The sequence below is a fragment of the Lichenostomus cassidix genome, chromosome 2 (assembly GCF_008360975.1).
Source record: "Lichenostomus cassidix isolate B80296 chromosome 2, HeHo_3.0, whole genome shotgun sequence".
NCBI classification, from domain to species: domain Eukaryota; kingdom Metazoa; phylum Chordata; class Aves; order Passeriformes; family Meliphagidae; genus Lichenostomus; species Lichenostomus cassidix.
The window spans coordinates 125311944-125334251 of record NC_139482.1 but is presented as its reverse complement, the minus strand read 5'-3'; the positions used below and the strand labels follow the sequence as shown (position 1 = coordinate 125334251).

Below are 22308 nucleotides of genomic sequence, written 5' to 3'. Positions count from 1 at the left end.
CGCCACTTAATTATGGATTCTGTTTCAATTTTCTGTATGAATCAGAAAACTTGAGCTTTTTTTGGCTCTCCTTTACCCCCATCTTCCTAAACAGACACCTCAGGTTTGTATATCTAACTTTGAGAAAGGTTAAGATTGGTTAAGCCGGAATTCTGTCACTCTGGAGTGGAATTTAAAGTGTGGATTCACCACCTTTTTGTACTAAAGAAAAAAAATTTGAAAAACAAATTAGACATATTCTATTAAAAATATTTAAAATTAGAAGTTACATAGAACAAACAATCTCTAATGTACTAAAAAGAAGATCACAATTGTTTCATTAATCAATGTTTTCTATTGCATGCTAGGCAGCTAAATTATGAGGGACAAGTATCCAGCCTTTGATTAGTGACTCCAGAGAAGAAAAACATGAAAAATTACATGGCTTTTCTGAAAGTTTAGCTTTTTTTTTGGTTACCAAATCTACAACAGATCTTCTACCAAATTAGTTAGCTTGCTGCAAAATATTGTATTCAATCACCTCTGCTTTTACTTAATTTTCAGTAACTCATATTCTACTGTTTGTTTCAAAAGTATTATATCCCACTGTTACATTTAAATTCCTCTCAATAGCACAGACATCTCTACAAGAGACAAGTAAAGACATCAACTGAAAGTCAGTTGTAATTACATGTATAGTTAGTAGTCTGGTTGCCATTCCAATATACAGATTAGTAATAATAATTCTACTTTATTCAAAATATCCTTCATGAAAACTTACATTTTCTATTGTGTATCTCCAAAGCTTGTCTCAAGTCTACAGTGGCTCTTCCTAATAAAGCATCTGCTTTTAACGTGTGATGGCTCCACACTCTAAATTCCAGCGTAGTCTGCGGAGTCACATTCCTGCATATAAAATACATTAAAATATATATATATACGGATTTTAAAGACTTTGTTCTTGTTATTAGGAGTATTTGAACTTCATTCACTTTCTCATTGTATTTCTTGATACTAATGAAGTGAAATAAGTTTTTGTATTGCAAGGGGAAATTTTTTAACTAACAACTGCAAACACGATATTTATACTTAGGATCAAACTTGAAGTACACTACTATGATAGCATAAGGAATTTGAGAAGTATCAGAATAACCTACACTAAGCTCAAATTTCAGTTATATAAAACATATCTTTATTTACCAAAGGCAGATTTCCCCTGCTCCTCTGGAGTTCTAGCTAAAATCTTACATTATTAAATGGGGAGAAAAAGGTGGGAAGTATATTTGTCTGTTGCTGAAAACAAAAATACTAAGTATTTTTTTTAAAAGGAAAAAGCAGTGAAGCATCTATTTGCAAGCAGGAAAAACCCACTTAACAGGTGTCAGCTTGCCATGTAATTGCTGATAAACATTTTTTGTGAATTCACAAATATATATACAACCGTAAGTCATACATACATAAATCAAAGGGGAAAAATCAAATGATGAGGCTAAAGTAAAAACTGGAAGGAAGCAGAAAGGTAAAGGACCTAATTGCAGTAATATTATGACAACCTTTGGCATTGATCTCTCCCCTGCTCAAGCTATGCTAGGTCCTGGAGATTACATTTTGTAGTACAGGGTCTAGTACTGCAAGGGTGCTCTTGCTGTGAAAAACAGGAGTAGAAGTACTTTGTTGCAAAACATCAAAGGCCACATATCCATCAGTATTGGCTTAATATATACTGAAAGCTGAATCAGCAATGATGAAAATAATAATAAAAAGAACCCCCACCCTCTTCTACACCATGACTAGCTCTACAGTCACTTGAACATGTTGGACAATGTGGATCATTTTTGCTGAAACACAAGTAAATATATTTTTGCATTTTAAATAGGCTGCCTTCTAATGGAAGACTTAGTAAAAGACCATCTCAACAAAGTTAAGGAAAAAATCCCCAACACCTACACACAGAAAATATATTGCTGACCCGTAGCAGCGAGGAGAATTTGGTGAGCCAGAGAGGTCACTAAACCTCAAATACCATTCCAACAGCCAGAGGTAGATGCAGCCAGAATACTTTAAACATATATATGTAAGGGTAAGACCCTAGGTAAGCAATACTCATTATGAAATGAGTCTGCCTTTACTATGCATTGCAAATTACCTCAATTCCATCAGATCACCAAATCCTGTCAAATCAAACCCATCTCCTCAAGAGAAACTTGGGTCTCTGGGAAGGTACTGATAGCTCTGCACTTGTTCTAGTTCTTGATCCTGGAAACCATCCTCAGGTCCAAGACTACGTTATTCTCTTTTACAACATTGCAAAAGGCTGATAAGTTCAATCAACCTGAAATACTGAGAAATGAGGCACAGGAATACCCTACTTGCTTCAGACCAGGTCTGGAGTAAGTAAGTGCTCCCAAGCAAAGAGTTCCCCAAAGATGTACCACTCCCCACTCTCCAGCACCATTAGTTATTGGAATCTAGCAAGGTTCCTACTATTAACAAAGCTGGCTATTGCACACAGGTATGTCAGATGCTTAGAAATTTACTGGCCCAGGCTCAGTGCCACTTGACAGGAGCTATGCTGCTTCCACACACAAGTTTGAACCAATACAATCTTGATTGCGAATAAAGCATTCTAGCCAAGAGCAAGATTGTCAGTTCTCCATGGAGTCATATTCAGGTATATCTACACCCCTAGCACAGTTAAACCAAATGAAACCACAAGAAGATTAAAATGGTCAAATATCAGGCTAAGTTGCAAGGTCACTTTGCAGTTTTTGTGTGCATACCCCTTCACTGGGAAATTCAAAGGAAGAAGTGATGTTCCTCATAACCTCATTACTTATCCAGCTGAGACTTTTTTCATTTTAAAGTTGGGAATAACATGGTTACAATTAGTAACTCTTTCTAGCAAGGTGTGCTAACAAATATCAAAACTATACCATGTACAACTACTGCATGGAAGTAGTACATTCTGTACAAAAATATTCTCAAAATACTGTACGGATTGAGAAAAAAAATCATTTGAGATAAATACCAACTTATGTCTACATTTAGACATCAACAGCCAGAGCAAACTATGTAGGCAGCCAAGCTTAGTAAACATTTGCCTGCAATGTCTGTCTAATAAATAGTATCAAACAACCAAAAAATCTACTTACACTGTCAGCTGCTCGTCCCATTTAGGATTTGAAGAACTACTTGATTTTGCTGTTTTCTTAATTTCTCCATCTGCAGTTAATTCCGTGTAGAAAGTTGTTCCAAACCAATTCTTTTTCCGTTTCAGTTTGGCACTAGAAACTAATAAAATACATTGCTTTATCTATAACAGCATACTGTTGCTGAAAAACAGAAAATGTACTGCCTACACACTGTATGAAATACACAGCATGGCAATGTTATTCCTCATCTTCTCAACTTCTGCTGAACAGAAAGAAGTCAATGTGAAAATGGTGGCTTTTATTTTCAAAGGCTACTTTGTCAGATGGTTGAAACCAAGTGTCACATACTCTTTTCCCCATATCCTGGCAGGACTTCCTGGAGTGACAGCACAATTATTTTAGAGATAAACACCAGAAATAACATAGGTTATTCTCTCATTGTTCTTCCTATTATTCCCTTAACTGAAAAATGCCTAAGTATATCTTATGATGCATCTGAGAGATTATCAGGCAGATTTTATTTTTCAGTTATATATTGTTATGAAAGTCGATGCAGTTCACACCTATTTCAAAATGTCCCTGTATAGCAAAGCCTATATGCAGAGCTTCATTTCCTTGCCTGTATTACTGTGTGGTTGACCTGTGGTTTTACACAGTAGTTTGTTAAAATTAAGAAACCTACACTTAGATTTCCCCTATTTAAACAGCTTTGCAGATGAACTCAAAGGTTTCAGGTTTCAATTGTTCAATTGTTTCAATATTCAAAAATTAAGAAACACTTGATCAAAGAAGCTATTTTTCACCTCCAAATCACTGGTGAGATCCTCTGTGCTCCTGAACATATCTGTTCACCCTCTTTCACACCTAGCTGAGGAAGTCACTATAAAAACCAACAACAGCCTAACTGCCACGATTCTAAATTCTATTTCAGGCAGATGCTGTCTTGAACAGACCACAAGAATGGACTCTCAGCTGTATTTACCTGCTGGCTATGCCTTCTCTCTAATTCCTCCCATGCTTCAGTGTGACTCTTCTTCCCTCCACTTGCAAAGTAAAGTGAGGCTGAGTATTTGCAGCCACTTGGAAATAATTCTTCTCTGTTCCTTTCCTCCTCCATTGAGTTCCCTGCTAACTCAACATAGAAGTTTACTAAACTGTCTGAAAGGGAGGCATATTTCTGGACTGCAGTATTCTGAGATGTATACATTAGTTATTTAAAAGTTAGTGGGACGCAACCATTGAAGATTCTAAAGGCACTAGCCACAGACTTTTGCTTAGTTTAAAATAAAAGGTGCAAACTTAACTCCCTCACATTTGGAAAGCCCAGTCTTAGTAATGTATCGTGGGTCATAAAAGGGAACTGCAGCCCTGATAACAATGAAAGCTTGAATGCAGAAAACTAAAAATAAGACAAGATCTCTCCAAGAATATTTGAACAAATACTGATGGCAAAGCACCCCTGCAACATGTTACATCTGTCAAAACTCAAACAAGTCACAACTCCATATGAATTCCTTGCCTGCAATGATACTTGCTGCCTTTATAAAAGTGCTTTACAAGTATGGTTCTTGAAATATAAGCCAAGCTTCTACAGCAGCATAACCAAAACTGTGCATAAATATGCAGTGTAGGTCAGCAACACTACAGTCCCACACTTCTCTGTCTCCCATTCCTTTCCCTGTTACTGCCACTGGCATTCCTGAGATCTTGCAATAAAGACTGGTTAGAGAACTAAACCTTCAGAAAACTAATCCTAAATGTTTTAAAGACTTCTTCACATTTGAGCCCCTGCCCAGATCTCTTGGAGTCAAAAGAAGTCCCCGTACCAGAAAAATACAAGATTATTTACATAAGGAGCAGCTCAGTACAGGATACAAAATTACCATTTCTGTATACACAGATCTGAAGTTAAGGGTCATTTATATAAGTCAGTTTGTTACAGTTAAATATATACATTCAATCTACAGGAGACTCCATCGCTCCTATTAGTTATTTCCAGTTTTGATGATTCATTACATTATTGAGTTATGTGATCTTTACATAAGTTAATCGGTTTTAAGGTTCTTCTCATATCTAATTTCATAAAATATCCATTTGGCACACTCCTCAGTAATTTTTTCTCAGCTAACCTGGCCATCTTTGGATCATCCAGCAAGATGCATCTTTCTTTAGATGCAGCCTTTAGTCAGAAAAGGTATCTTGCTCATGTTTTCCCAAATTTTGTCTCGGATAGCCTTAATACATTCTTGGCCATGAATCCATTTTTACTTCAGCGCTCCCAGATTTCTCAAAATCCCTGGAAAATTCAAGCTAGTTAATGGTAAGATATAACTCATATACATAAATACACACATTTATGTTTATGGTAGATGTGTTTATACACAGTATTTTTACTATGGCCTGGTAACATTTTCACTTTAGACTGCTGTGACACTGTCACAATTAGCTATCAAACTTCTTTACCTTTATGTACTTTGCTTATCTTCAGACTACAAGGAAGTCTGAGTTCTGCTCTGCCATCCCACAGAAAGAGCAGCTGACACCAGCCGTCACATCTTTGACCAGTTCTTGTCCATCAGCAGCAAAATGCATAATCTACTTGGCCTGTTCAACATCTATTAAAAATGTGTCCCCAGCACTATCAGAAGTTTCCAGGACTGTTTGTAGCCTACTGTGTTTCCCTTCCACAGATACTGGGATGGCTGAATTCTGCCTCAAACTATAAGAACTAGCACAGCAAAAGGAAAAACATTCACAGTGATGTGTCTTGTCATCAGGAAAGCTGGTATTCTACACCCTTTGAGACACTGAAAATTCAACTGGACAATACCATGAGCAACCTGAACCAATGTTAAAGGTAGCCCTGCCTTCCTCAGAATAATGGACTAGGAAATCACCACAGGTCCTTTCCAACCTGGATTATTCCATATGTCTGTGTAATCCAACCTGCAGCCCTAAGGATATTATATTCTACAAATATTTACCTGATATGTAATGAAAGACCTTAATCTTTTAAACGGCTAGCAAATTTTGTGATGTCCTCCAGTTCTCCACCTTCACTACAACATTGTACCCATTTTCAGCTTCGGGTTCACTATAACCACACATCTTTCTTGTAGAATTTCAGCAACATATGTTCCCTCTTCAGAATATATGTCACTGATCACTTGTTTCCAAGCAAAATTTCTTGCAATGGTCTGTACTGTTGCACAGAATCTTTTGGGGTTTTTTATGCTGAAGAGATGTTAAACCTTGCCATGCAACTCACTGTATAATCTCCAAGTAGCTTGCAATCATCTACATGTATTATAGTCACATTATTATCTGTAACACTCCTCTCATTAATTAAACTATTAACTATACTAGTTCGTTTTTATGCTCACTTCCATGATTGCTTTTGTAGAATACATACGTTTTCCTGTAAAAATCACTATGACACAAATCACTACTTGCCTGTTACTTGCATCTGTAATCTTCCATTACGGTTGTTACTTGTATCAGATCTTGGTGAGGCTGTGGCCATGTCAAAGGTTTAGGCTTCAGCCTGAAAAAAAGCAAATGGGTAGCTAATGAAAAAATACTTACCTCTCCATGTTAGCTACAGCTATTAAATAAAATGTTCAACTAATCAACAAGTTACCAAATATTATTTAGGTATGGCAGAACACATTATTTCATAACAGCAGTTTAAAAAAAGCAAACACTTCAGAAATTTGTCCCATGTTACACTTCTAAGGATGCCAAGACACTTCAGTAACATATATATTTACATAATTTAGAACAACTGTGTAAGGCAAGAATAGAAATTCAGCTGTGACATATCAATATTCCTCCCTCTAGAAGACATACTTATGGTCTGATTTCAGATGAGCTGAGTACTAACAACTTCAAATGAACAAAGTGTTTGAAACATTTACGTGTTTGAAAATCATGCTGTCACCAGAACAATACATTCAAGCAGTAATGAGAGCAATTCAGACAAACATTCTATCGCTAGATTTGCCATCAGGTTTCTGTTGTCCACCCACAAATCACTTCCCTCATCTACTGAGGTGACAATAAGCACTTTCCAAGGACTACCCCACCTTATCACTCAGTGTGTGCCAGATCCCAGAGGGGGCATCCCAGCACTTAAACACTCCAACAGCATCACTCCTGACCTCCTGAATTACTACACCTGAAACACAACTAGAAGTAAAATATTCTCTTTCTATCAGACAACTGTTTTTCATGAGAAAAGAATATATACACAGCCTCTCCCTGATCTGAATGAGCTTCCACATATTTATTTCTATGAACACAATTGGTTTCAATGACAATATGGGAAGAGCTGTCACCAAACTTCTTTGATAATGTACCTCTATAAGTAAAAAAATTTTGAGTACATACCTCCAATGTGTGTCTTTCTTTACAAATTACATATATGTACCACAGAACTAATGTATTCTGTATACATTACAACATATAGACCCCGAAATTAAAAAGGATGAGATAAAGATGAAATAAACTATTTCAAAAGAATTTTAATGGTAAAAAACCTTTTTGCACTTACTAAAATATTTTTTTTTGTGAGAGCCATATGATTGAATATGATTCAGCATTTTTTTAAAATGTTGACTTAACACTTTGTAATACAATGATTTGAAGGTTTGGTTTTAAATTCTGTTTATTGGCTGTCATAGCTGGAAAACGCAATTTGTAAAGATATGTACATCCAAATCAAAGTGCATCACAGGCTACACTTTATACATCATGATACTCATTTTGCATCTCCATCCACTAATTATACAAAGGTTTTTCTTGAAATTTGGCCAGTAAATTTCCATCTTCCTTGATATCAATCACTTGCTATTGCAAACAAATAGAAGATGTCGTGTTTTTATACTTTTAATACATTCTCAGATTCTGAAACTCTTAATTGGGAGAACTTTTAAGCAGATGAGGAAAGTCTGCTTCCAAGTTTAAGCATACAAATATGGGAGGTTTTACAGATGACACACATCTTTTCTGGCAACAAAAATCACACAAGGAAACATTTCAAAACAACCATTTTCAAAGTGCTCTCTTCATAGCACCAGTTTATTTCAAAAAGCAGTTAGTTTCTTGCTTGTTAAAATGCCATCTTCACCTGCAAGGCAAAGTGTCTTAAGTGTCTTTACTTTTTTGAAAATAACTGTTAGTCAGCACACTGCTGACTGTTATCACCAAACAGGTCAGAAAACTCATGACATTTGTCTTTTTGTGAGATAAAACACATAATTAATCTTCAAGTTTTACAACTCTTCCAAGTGCTTTGCCATGATAACTAACGAACCTCTTCACAGTTCAAAAGATCTTCCTGGTCATACCCAGTGTCATTAAAGATTATTTTAAATATTATTTAAAGGATTTGTTTTCATTAAAAGAACCACGATGACGACATCTTGCAGCACTTTGTGCACTTATGGCTCCAACTTCCTTGTTGTTTGACTATGCATGATGCAGTGAATGAATTCTACCTGTGGTGCTTAGCCTGTAACCTTATCCCAGGAACTTTTTTATTTTGGTCAAATCAGCCACTCCATCTGTGGTTATTTTTGTACAGTTTTTCTATTTAAAAAAACAATGCTGTTATTAAAGAAGATACTGCTTAGAATTTACAGTTAGGAATGTCTCTTGTCTGGTACATCTTTCCCTAGTGACTTAGTTCTTTGTGAATTTCATTATGGACACAGAATCTAGCAATTACTGTAAGTTGAGCCACATCACAAACACCTATACTTTCATCCAACTGTCTGTACAGCCAGCCTCTGCCACCGTGTAATTTTTTTTCTAATATTTGTTTCTTCAGAACTTTGGCAATGTTTTCCAGACATCTTCCAACAGTATCTGCTGACAAAAGAATGTGTTTTAGTTTGTCACCACATTGTTTTCAGACATTTTTATTTGTATTATTTCAGAAATTTTATTGTATTATTTCAGACATTTTTACTACCACAGGAAGATGAAGTGTTTCCCCAACAGTATCTGTGACTTCTGCTAATGAGAAATCCCAAAAGAGGATTCTAGTATCTATCACTATGTTTAGCAAAATCCTGTAGTTCTGGATTCAGTATAGCATAACTTTAACATTGCTGAAAAAACTGTTGATGTTTGTCTTCATGTTCTGGGTGCTTAGTTTTTAAATGCCTTGCTAATTGTGATGGTTTCATACTATCATTAGCTGACACCTCAATTAACAATGTTCATCATTTCCAATAGCGGATGTACATCCATATTTGAAACGCCCTTCTTGATAAACCAAATTCTTTTGGCCGGCCTCTTGTCAGGTCTAATTGCCAATGGCTTTATCTCGTAATACATCCAGCCTAGAGTTCATACTAGGAGTAGGAGAAGCATCAGCTTTCCCATTATTCGCATTATTATTATTATCTTCAATCCATGGTCTCTTTGCAGGAACTTTTTTAAGCCACTTGCCCACTTTGTGAGCATTTGTTTAGTAAAAACTAAAGATTATAACCCACAAATTAAGGTAAGGTGTCTTCAGGGCACCTTACCAACCAAATGTGACACAGGACCATCTGACATTCAGACCTACAGAAGGTGTCAGTGTCAATATGTATACTAAATAAAGCTTAATTTCTTTCTTGTTTTTCAGATAAAATATAAATCCTAGATTTTCTTCCCACATTCCACTGGATGGTCTTGTACACCTGACTTTGAAGGCCACTGATATGAAAAACATCATAAAAGCAATATATTCAAGCAATTCTGAGGCAATTAAGTTCAAATTCTTCACAAGACACCAAGATCTGCACTCTAGCTCTAAACATACATTAAAAAATTAGTTTAGGCATACTTCTGTAATTGACAAATTAGGGTTGTTTTTACTGGTTTCTTTCCTCCAACTGTTCAATCTGCATAGATCTAAAATGCTAAGGGGTTTTGATTTTTATTTGGTTGGTTGGATGGGTCTTGCGCTTCTTTTAACTTCACATCAAGTATGCACAAAGCAAAATAAATACAGAAATAAATAAATTCCGTCAGAGTCCTCAGGTAGACAGTTCATTGCGTAATATCCTCACACTTCAGGTGCTGATTTACCTGCAAGGAATACCACCTGCCCAAACCTGAGTTTCTGGCTCTGCTAACTACTAAGCTCCTAACTGCATCCGGCAAACACGTTTGCCAATCATCTGATAACAGTGAAGCAAAAATTCACTACACTTAGCTTTGCGCCTTTTCCCTTGAAGGAAAAAATGACCATGATGCCTGGGAGAAATTATTGCAATGTGAGGGAGATCTCAACAGCTGATGAAGATAAAACAAAGCCAGGCTTGAGTTTGGCTGAGGGGCTGTATATAACTACATAACTGCAAACCACAACAACAGCCCCCGGATGAGCTGTTCTGCCCCTGTTAAATGAACATCCTTCTATAATGGAAATCTATTTTATATTCTTGCCAATATGGTGCACTTAGGTGCATTTACACAGCAATTATTACAGTTCCACATTTTCAGTATGTTGTAAACAAAATACTGACATGCATGTCAAATACTGTTTGGAAAAACAATGTAAAAGAGATGAACATCCAGAAAAGGCACTTAAGCTTTTCTAAATAAATATAGATTTTTACTGACAACACATGAAGAAAGTCTAATGTCACAGTTTATATTGAAAGGGGCTTTACTGAACAGAGCAAATCAGTTGAACTGACGGATTCTGTTTTCACCATGTTCCAAAGATTCTAACACTGCAGCCCACTCATCCTTGCTTAACTGGTTAGAAATGAAGAACTGGTTAGGAATTATGGGGAAAGGAAACATTAATTTTTTTCTGAGTCAGAATAAGAAAACTCATCAACTTTTTTTTCTAGAAACTTCTTTCTCAAGGACATGTCAAAAAAGTAATTCTTTAAGGCTTCAGGCATCAATCATTTTCATCACTATCTATCCAAACTCAGCTACTGACATTTTTAAATTAACAGGTTATTGCCTAATCAGCTCAGATGCAGGTTGGTTCTTCAGAAGGCAGCCTCCTCACATGACAATTGTCATTTTCATTCAAGATCCAAAAAGCTACTCTAACGTTAATATTTTAAAAAACTGAACAAAACAGAGTTTTCACTGCCTGATGCACACTGGGTCACACTGGCTTCCAGTCAAACACGTACTTACTCCAGGTAAACAAAGCCTTCAGGAAGAAAAGTCAGCCAAGCTAGATTGTACACGATGAATGATTTCATCTAGAGCTTCAAACACCTATTAGTCCCTAAAGGCTAGTCTGAACATATGACAAATGCTGCTGCACAATTGAAAAAAAGAGAAGCATAATCCAAACTTAGCCCTTCAACCTTTGACAAGAAAATTACTGATACAGACATGGCAGGGGTGAGGTGAGACATGGGACAAGAACTCCTTGCAGTGGTGACAAAAACAGTATTATTGACATTGTGTAAGTAACTAGTAATGATTGTCATATTCAAGAAAATGACAGGACATGAAAAGGTCTCCTGGGAGAAGAGACCATGAGAGAGAAGTCCAAAATTAATAAAATAGTGCTGACATAAATGTTTCCAAAAATCTCAGGTTTTTGGGGGGCAAGCAGAGAGACCACACATACACTGAATGAAACTAAGCAAGGAAAATAGTCACATAAGCAGAAGAATTGATAGACTTGCATGAGGAAGGGACTACCATCATTCTTTTACCTTATTAGAAATAAAACCTTCTACAAACTGAGATTTCTAAGAGTTCTACTAGATATTCTTCCAGCACTGAAAATCTGAAAATACCAAGGACTAGCAACATCCCGTCTTTATAAAACAGAAGAAATTATATCTGCATGGCCAAAAATAAACAAAATTTCAACTAAACACATTGGCTGATCTTGATGAAGGAATGGATGGGATGGCAATTACATCAAGTGAAGTGAAAATGTTCGTTAGGAAGACTGAGTAGTTTTTACAGCCATGGAAAATGTCAAAAGCAAAATACCTGTACTTTCTTTATTTAATTTGCAAGAAAGCCTACATGAGAAAAAAAAACGGGTGGTGAAAAAACACTGAGAGATGAAGATTTTTTTTACTAAAATATTTTAAAATTTGTATTTTAAATAATGTAAGCCCTTACCACTAATGGACAATGGAACACTGTGTCATAGGAGCACTATTTACTGTTTTCTTGAATCATGGAAAATTTTTTTTTTCCTCATCCCTAAACCTCATTTTCTTGTTTCTCAAAATAAACACCCAGTTTGGCTCCTGAACATGTTGATTAATGGTTAAAATCTTGGAGGTTATCTTAACATAATCTTAAAAAGAGGATTACATACAGCAATGTAAGAGTCAGCATCCTTGCAGTTATAAACTTCCTGAAAACCAGGGAATTAATTCTAACAGGGCTACAATGACCACATATCACCGAATATGAACTTGCTACACCTCTTTATTCAAGATCTAAGTTAAGCTTCATTGGCCTAAAGGATGTGAAGCTTTACTTTCAGAATTGTTTCATCAACACTTACAAATACCACCCCCAGCCTCAAAATTCTTGGACAACAAAAATTCACAGAGAGATTCATGAGAGCTCCATGAAAACCACAGTGATCACAACACTTCTATCTAAACCATCCTCATCATATACAGTTGTTACATCAACTGGAAGAGTACAATCTAGTTAATAACTCCTAGAGCTGATATTTTAATATTACTTCAGTCTTATATATTATTTTGAGTAACTACCTATCAGTTAGGACAAAATAAGACCCCAGCAAAACCATGGGAAGGACACCATAGTAGTCTATGAAAAAATTAAAGGATCATTTCCTAATTCATGTGAATCAACAGTTTCATGGAAGTCAGTCTCATTAACATTTATAAAATTTACACTCCTGTGAAGAATATTCTCTAAATCTCAAAATGCTGTGAAAACATCAGAAACAAAAGAAAACCCCAACAGTGATTATTTTATTAATTTATTTTTCAGCCATTAGTGGAATAATTACTTATTCATGGCATTTAAGCAGGTACATTTTAAATTGCATTACTCATTTTGTAATCAGCGCACCTGGTGGAGCTATTTCTTGTGAAACTGAAAGTTAGGAACTATCACTGGAGCACCAAACACGTATTTATAAATTGCCTGATGCTGCGAACCGGTAACTGAGGGGGTATTTCATGAAGAACCAAGGCACTCAGACGTAAAAGAGTTCACCAACTGAAAGAGAAAACCTTTCCTTATTCATATGATACCCCAAGAATCAAACAAGGAGTAAAACAAAGAAAAAAAAGTACCAAGATAGTATGGTCTAATGATCTGTGGTATCATTTCACAACATACGGAATATCCCATCACAGGAATCAGTTAAAATATAGTGAGAATGTTAAATCTGCAGAAACAAGCAGTTACACAGCATGGCTTTTCAATTTAACTTTGAATGAGATCTGCAAATCAGGAAAGTATCAATGGAATATTTATCCAAGAAGCACAGTCTACCCCTCACAACTCCCTACAGAAGGCCAAGTATATCATCTCTAGTTTTTCTGTTCCTGGTTTTGCCATCACTTAATAACACCCAATTTTGTTTTTTCCTTGTACGTTAATTCATTAATGTAAAAACGTCAATTAATGCTGAAGGTTGGACAAGTGAACAGTGACTTCAGGAGGCTATAGGGGTCAGAATCTCTGTACTGTAGTTGTTCTGATCTTCTGAGTGTGAGGTTTGGGAAGGAAAGATTCTTGGGAAACTCTGCCCATGGTGAAGCATGCAGTATAGGGTGACAAAGCTACTGTGTGTGAGTATCTTTCAGGAAAAGACAGTAGTTCCACTATGTTGGGGAGCATAGCCAATCATCCACACTTCTAGTCTTGCCTTCAGGCCCTCTTTTTCCAGTGAAGGAACAAGGCTGAGGTAGGAGAAGGGAGTTATGACACTGATGAAAATCAACAAGTACAGGATTGGAAGCAAGTTTCTTGATGTAAAAATAAGAAGAAAAAAAAAAAGGAAAAACCACCTTTTCTTATGTCAGATGCAAGTAAGTTTCTTAGCTGATTTCCTTCCATTCAGACTTTCAAGATCCAGAATTTTTATTGAACACTATTCTGACTGGAAAGTCTATTTCACTATTTATCAACAGTAAAAATGGTGATGATTTTGTCGCAGCTAATTGAAGACATGTCTTATTAACTGGGGCTTAAAAAAAAAAAACCCCAAAACTTTATTCCTTCCAGAGAACCAGTAACGCTATTATCATAAATGAAGGGTTTCTTCCTTTGCCATTGGGAAACTTTCAGCTCAGTAACTGGATAGGCACAAACAGAAAACCAGATCTGAAACAGATCTGGGGAAACATCTGTAGACCCAAAAATATGCTGGCCTTTATTAAACTGAGCAGGATAGTAGAGTCATTTCTACAACTCCTCTTGCCCACTGCAACAATAACAAAAAACAAAAACAAAACAAAAGAAAAATCTAAGGCTTGGCATTCCCAAAGTGAATAGCTTTGATTATCAAGAGATAAAATTATAGTAATATTGACACTTAGGCAAATAGAGAACCTGAAGTTTTATTTCCCTAAATGCCACAAACCTTGCCACAAACCAAATGCTACTTTAAGAAGCAATGGAAAGACTATGCTTATCAGTAAGAGATGGCTTCCACAAATACCAGTATGGCCTTTTGAGAACCACTGAACTTTTTGTGTCATGTTGAAGACAAAATTAATTTATTCTTGACAAAAATCTCATCTGTCCTCTTCCATTTCAGATGGCCTCTTCCTCTTTAAGATTTACTACTACAGGCCAATTCAGAATGTCTGCAGTTCCATTCTCTTTTCTGAACAGATATCTGGTAACCAGAAATATACAGTGAAGCCCAATACAAATTTTGGTTTAGGTATGATGGACCAGGGATTCAGACAAGCCATCATGTAGGGCAAAGTATTAGCTTTTATTAACCAGCAATTAATTGGTGTATGGGGGGGAGGAACCAACCCTACTCCTGTGAACATAAGCTTCCAATAAAAAGCTATATTCATGGACATGTTATATACTTAATCAAAGTATTTGCTGGTTTTATGCTTTTCAATGGAATGTCAGAATTTAAAATATTCATAAAGCTGGCAAAATAGTTCCTTGACATGTTTCAGCCACTCAGAACTCCTTCACTCCTAATGCACTCTGTTACACACACTCTTAAGGAACCAAATTGTTTGAATGCAAGAACAAACTTTAAGAAAGAGAAAATAGTGTCTAGCTATACTACTGTTTTAATTATTTCACATTACACATCTTTCTAGCTGGCAAGGACTTTAAAAATCATTATATACAGCTGTAAATTAATATATTGTAACAGTTAAGGAGGCAGTAAGTCCCTCTTAAAATTACTAAAAGTTGCAAAAACATTAAAGAGATTTTTTTTAAATGTCAAATAAAAGCCTTTTCTTGTTAATTGAAATTAAGTAAATAAACAGAACAAGAACTATGGAGTAACAAAGTGCCATTAAGAAGCAGGTGGCTTTTTGTCTCTCTTACACATATACTGAAAGAAATGGTTCAGTGGCAAACCCCAGTAGGCACTGTTTCATTGTGTAACTCCTGCTACACATACACAAGAAAAGCAAAGTCCAAGTTACACAAACAGCTCTAACCTTTGTTTTTTAATCTGGATGCCTTACACAGGAAGTCTTGGATTCTTTCAATTTAACTTAATAGATCTGTTTATATGACATTGAAATGTTACTTCTTTTTTCACAGACTAAACCAAGTCCCATGTCTTCTGGTATCCTGCTTTTGCCTCAAGCATCCAATTCCCAAACACACTTTTTTATCTGCATGAATTCTAACACTTCCTGGTTTTAAAACCCCTTATTTTTTGTTCGTTTTCACCTTTACTACCTTTAAATTTCAGTCCTATGTATGTTTTTATTTTTGCATTATATATCTATATAATTTAAATTTTTTCTGGGAAATATTTTAATTATACAACACAGAAGTTCACATGAAAGCCATGTTACAGAATCAAAACTATTTAAGAATGGAACAATGTAGCACGCAGTCTTACCACCAGCTTTTCTAACTATGTCCTAAAATAATGCATGAAATTAAAGAACCTGAAACATTACAAATCCTAAATTCTGTGACAGTATGCTCAATGAAGGAAAGATTATTAACTTTTAGAATCCCTGTGAAAACAATTTAAGCAACAGTTCTGTGCTCAAACTAATGGCAAAAGATGGTACAAAAATCTATTCCGAATCATAAAGCACAGAGTAAGTTTAATAATTAGCCAGTAAATTTGTACAATGCAGTGAGTAGTATTGAACAGCCTCCTCACATATGAAGTAACACTTGTAAAAGTATTATAAATAGTAGCTTAAACAATTGTTTAATAGCTTAGAAAATATTAGAAATGGAAAACAGTTTTTCACTGATCATTTAAAATAACAATGCAAAGAGCACTGATTTTACTTCTCACCACACAATGGAAACATGATTACAGTACTTTTAGGACAAGACTGTAGTAAAGACCATCTTTTGCTAAGCAACAAATTATTTTCTGTGGTACTTACCACTAAACTTGAGTCAGACAAATACTGACAGACTGAAATGTAGATCTCAACCTCCAAAAAAAATCTAGGATATTTTAAAAAAGTGCAAAACTAATACCTTGATACTATTTAACAGAATAGTTAGCTACTTATCAGGATCATAAGATTCTTTCAGATCCCTTTAGTACTTACTTCTTACTAATAGTTTCTCCAATTCCCTAGATACTGATGAGTTCAAAATACGTATGTTTTTAAAAATCACTATTCCATCAGACACATAAGTATTACCTATACAAACAGATCTGGAAAACCTGAAAGGACACTAATATGTGCTGTTCAAAAAATTTGTCATAATACTACTATTAGTATTAGTTACATACTACATATTCTATAGTAATAGTGAATATTGAAAACTTTTTTTAAAGTCAAAGCAGACGTGCTCCAATGCCTTAATCATCTTGATGGCCCTTAATTAAACTCTCTCCAGCACATGCTGGAGAGCACACTCCTCTCTTCTACTGAGGAGTCCAGCACCAGGCACAGCACTCCAGGTGTTGCCTCCTCACCAGTGTTGAGTAAAAAATAAGGAGCACCTCCCTCAACCTGATGGCGATTCTTTGTCTAATGCAGCCCACGAAACAGTCACCATCTTTGTACCCATGGCATATCACTGCATCATGTTCAACCTCATGTCCACCAGGACCCCCCAGATCATTTTCTGCCAGCAGAATGTTTTGCTTCTCCTGTTAAAACTCAAAAGCACGGCCAAAACCATTTTCAATATCCTTCACTCCTTTATCCAAGAATAGCTGACAATCATTCCCCCCCAAAAAATGAGAATTACTTGAGGCTGAGAGGACTAGAAAAGGACCCAAAATTGTTAATTAGTACTCCGACAAAACAAAGGAGAAGAAAGCTGTGTGAATATCCTCATTCTTTCTTTCTTCATCAACATTCTTTTGGGAATGAATCTTCAGTCTAGCCAAAACAGTCAGGGATATAGAAGCATTTAATTTCTCATCTTTTTGCCAAGCCCACAGTAGATACTGGTGGGTATAGAATATAGTAGTGGCTTCCTCAGGATTTGCTTTCACATTAGTAGAATTTCAGCTTCAGCACACTCCTCCTCCAAGGTTTATGAGGCCTTGCCAGTAAGACAAGGCATCCATCAGCTCTCCCCAACAGTTAACTAACATAGATACTGCCACGTCCCTGATACATCACAAATATTTTGTTACTAAGTTCCAAGTTGCCAACCCTACAGCAGACCTACAGAGAACTGAACTGGAAAGAAAACTGTAACTCTTCTTAAAACACAGGACATCCAGAGATGGAAGAGCCCCACGAGGATCATCTCATCCAACTCCTGACTCCACACAGTGCAACATAAAAGTTAAACAATGTATCTAGGAGCACCGTCTGAGTGCATCCTGAACTGGAAGGGTTGGTCAGCTCCCAGGGCTACAATATCATTGGTATTAGTAAGACTTGGTGGAATGAGTCCCATGGCTGGAGCACTGGGATGGAGGGCTACAGGCTGTTCAGGAGTAATAGGCTGAGCAGGTAAGGTGGAAGAATTGCACTGTATGTGAGGGAGGGTTTGACTTTACAGCCCTTACAGTTAGTGATGATGTGATTATGAGCCCCAGAGAGAGGATTAGGGGGATGGAAAAAAAGGAGTTGTTGCAGGGGGCATCTACTACTGATACTCCAGCCAGAATACAATCACTGATGAATTATTCTATAGGCAATTTAAGGGAAACCCCTGAATTTGTACCCCTTGCCCTTATGAGAGATTTCAATTAACTTCAACTGGTAGTATCATATCACTGTGATGAACAAATCTTGGAAATTCTTGAAGTCTGCAGGAGATAACTTCTAGTCACAGGTACTCACTGAGCCAACTAGAACAGATGCCATCCTAGACTTGCTATTTATGAATAGAGAAGGGCTCATGGGGGATGTTAGGTTGCTAGGTTGCTGTCTCGGCTGCTGCAATCATGAAATCATCCTGCTGAATTTTACATCCTTCTGACCTTATGGATGAAGGGGAAGTAGCTGATGTAGTTCTGGATTTTAGCTAGGCTTTTGGTACTGCCCCTCACAGCATCCTTCCAGACATGTTGTCCAGCTGTGGGACAAGCAGGTTCATGATGCGCTCAGCTGAAGTACTGTCTGAAGGGCAGAGCTCAAAGGGTTGTACCAAATGGGACTACATCTGACTGGTGACCTGTCCCAGTAGTGTTCCTCAATGCTCAATTCCAGGGCCAGACCTGCTCAATATTTTTATCAATTATACGGATGCTGGAGCTGAATGCACCATTAGTAAGTTTGCTGATTGGAAAGTGGGGAGAGAGGTGTTAATCTCCTCTCCAGGGTATTCAGTGATTGGCCATGTAGGAATGGTTCAACACTGAGTCGGGGAATTCAGACCTTACATCAGAAAGTATTTCTTTACTGAGAAGGTGGTCAAACACTGTAACAGGTTTCCTAGAGAGGTGGTCTATGCCCCAAGCCTGTTGGTGTTTAAGAGATATTTGGACAATGCCTTTAACAACGTGCTTTAACTTGCTGTCAGCCAGAACTGCTCAAGTAGGTGGACTTCAGACAGTACTTCACTTCAGGCAGATGATCGTTGTAGGTCCCTGCCAACTGACATGTTCTACTCTATTTTACTCTTGCAGAATGACAGTTTGGGGCCATGACCACCTCCCTGGGGAGCTTGTTGCAGTGCTTGACCACCCTTTTGAGGTCCTTTCCAACACAAACCATTCCATGATTCAGTGGAGAACTTCTTATTAACCAACTTGGACTTTCCCAATATAGTTTTAAGCAGTTCTCTCACCTCCTATCACTGGACACCAGAAGATCAGCACCTCCTTGTCTGCTCCCCATCATGACGAAGTTGTAGACAGCAATGATGTCATGCCTCTGTTTCATCTTCTTTAAGTTGAACAAATGTACTATCTTCAGCTGCACCTCATAAGTCACGCTCTCTATTCCTCTTTAGGACAAAGTCTAACATTCTTCACACCGGGTCTGATATAAATATTTCTGTATTTATCTTTCTTAAGCCAAGCTATATGCCTTTTCCATCCCTCCATATCACAAAAATCTTCATTTACTCATATTGATATAGATAGCAACCTACATACAAAATAATATTTCATTTTCTGTATTTTCGCAAGCACACTCACTGACCGTTGCTATAAATGCTGCAGCATTGATCTATGCATTATCTATAATTTATTGCCAGCCTCGGATTAGGGTCTAAAAAAAAATATAGTACCATTACAGCAGTTTACAAAAAACTGTATTTCCAAGTGTTATGCAAGAAGCTCAAACAAGTGACTGTGATTCCACTGCACACATCTGCCTGTTCTGTTCTGCCTTATACTTGGACTAGCAAGTACCTTCTCAGCCTTGTTTTCCCAAGCAAACATCGCATGCATGACTCAGTGTCCACCTGCCTCTTCCCCCTCTTCCTTTCATCTCCATCCCTCTATGTGAATCTGTTCACCACCAGATCCAGTTATTCAAAATAAACTGAGAAGTAATATCCTCTGATACACTAAGTTTTCATGAGTTTCACGAGGTTCAATAATGTAGCAGAGGAAAGAGACACAACTTCATGTGCTTGCTGAGCAAAGGGCTGCAGCATGAGCTCAAGCTCTACGCTCCCTGACTCAAAGGCTACACAAACACCACAGACAGCTCTGAATCACTCTGAGCTGGAGCAGTGTGTAGTGCCTTTTTTACTACCAGTAAGAAAGGTCTCAAACAGCACACGAAGAAAAGAATTGTAAGAAGAGTCTGTATTTCCACTGCTACACCTATTTCCACTGCTACAGAGCAACTTACAGCAAAATACTTAGGGTATGCCTTGGTTGTTAAAGGCCAACACATGTCAAGAAATCAGGGAAGAATATTTTCTCTTTAATTCTAATATTTAGTTAAATAGTTTTCATCTCTGCCAGAACATGTAATATGCTAGCTACACAAGTCTCCAGCCTTTCTGGGTTGTCTTCTGTTATGGAAAATCCCAATGCTTAGTATAAATTACTGTTCATCAGACTTGCATCAAGAGCAATGTAAAGTAATATATTAGGATAAACTGTTAAAATATGGGCAGATTTTAGTCTACCTCCACTGCAAACAGAAAACTTCACCCTAGTTACATATAAGCACTTCCATATTAAACTATATAGGTAACCTATTTTAACAACATGGAAAATGGAGACATGTGAGCTTCCAAACAGGCAGAGAGCCTGAGCACATACCAAGAGTGCCCAGATAGCTTATGAAATCCACTTGCAGGAATTCGCGCCTGTCAGCACCGCCTTATTAGTTACAATAGCTTAGACTGGTGTAAACACATCTCAACTGCAACCACAGCAAAATTAGCAAACATGGAACAACTTTAAGGATGTTAACCAAGAGTGCTGCTGTTACAGTAACATCCCTCCCATTTTGTTTTTATGGGATATGAAAAAAGGTGACTAAGGAATACCAAAAATGGGAAATACATTAATACTGCCCCACAAAATAGTTTCCCAGCCTCCCTATTGTTTTGATAGGTCATAAAAAGCAACAGTTCAAAGACGGGAAGAGAAGCCTACTCAGTGCTATGAGAAAGTGGCAGAAAGGGCTTTGCACATTTTTGTCAGTAAGACATTTGATGTGATCCACCTCTCACCAGCAACTTTATCTCAAAAAATAGCTCAAAGAGGTATAAGTGGAATTCACTGCATGTTCTCACTCTCTTTTCCCTGAATATTTGATTTTTTAAAAGTGCTATGCAAGGCTCTTTCCAGCTGTCAATCTCAGCAGTGTTAAAACACTAAAACATGTCTGTCCTATTTCCAGTCACAGACTGCATTAATCTTACCTACTGCTACCTGAGAGCATTCAGCCAAGCATTGTCGCTTACTTTTTCAAAAATAACCCTTCAGTCCCTACAGTGCTAGAAAATTCAACCTGATCCTTACTAAGGCTCCAAGCTGATGAATAATTCTCACTTCTTGAAACAAAGAGTTGCCTGCTTCTGCTAATTATTTTCCAGTTTTAATCTGAGTTAATCTGATTCCAATATGTAACTACAAAAAGCAAAAATAACAAGTTGAGAATATGAAAATTAATAAAACACAAGTCTTACCAGAAGGGCCGAAAGCTTGACTTCTTAAGGACCCATACTGGACCAATATAATACATTGCATAATTACTTTAACACATCATTACAAAAGCAACACTGAAAGAAAACACACTCTCACAAAGGTCAGTATCCTTTCTAGTGAAAAGCTGAAGACTGAGTTATAAAACTTAAAATTATTAACAGCTTATTCTTAAGAGCAACACTGTCTTGAAACCACATGATTACAAAAAGTACACAGTAAAGACCATCCAACTTCACACTGAAGGATGTCAGTTTTCAAAGTTATTCTCTTACTCAGGTTGATTCTCAAGGACCTGTGAGGGTAGACATTAGAGGAAAGACATGCAAGAGAAAAGCATCTCCAGCATCCTTTACCAAAAACATACACCTGCATGATATGGTCAACACACAGGCCTTCAGCCTGAAGAGTATTAAAAACCCTTAGTCATTCTTTAAGTCTTCTTCCATATTAATCTTTCCTCCTCTTGCTGTCCTT

The 22308-nt window shown here is 36.9% G+C and overlaps 1 protein-coding gene across 6 annotated transcripts in view; it reads right to left on the bottom strand.

Annotated features, from left to right (window-relative positions):
• The window catches only part of WWP1 (WW domain containing E3 ubiquitin protein ligase 1), a 57161-nt gene that overhangs the window by 27435 nt on the left and 7418 nt on the right, over positions 1-22308 (bottom strand). For 5 of the 6 annotated variants that reach the window (XM_085053134.1, XM_085053132.1, XM_085053136.1 and 2 more), the window contains exons 2-4: positions 6585-6675; positions 3132-3270; positions 761-885 (exon numbers count right to left, since the gene is read on the bottom strand). In XM_085053134.1, the coding sequence (XP_084909260.1) occupies positions 761-885; positions 3132-3270; positions 6585-6654 (334 nt within the window). In that variant the 5' untranslated portion in view covers positions 6655-6675. Of the gene's footprint in view, positions 1-760; positions 886-3131; positions 3271-6584; positions 6676-13253; positions 13329-22308 lie in introns of all 6 variants that reach the window. The other variant, XM_085053133.1, reaches the window with a different exon arrangement.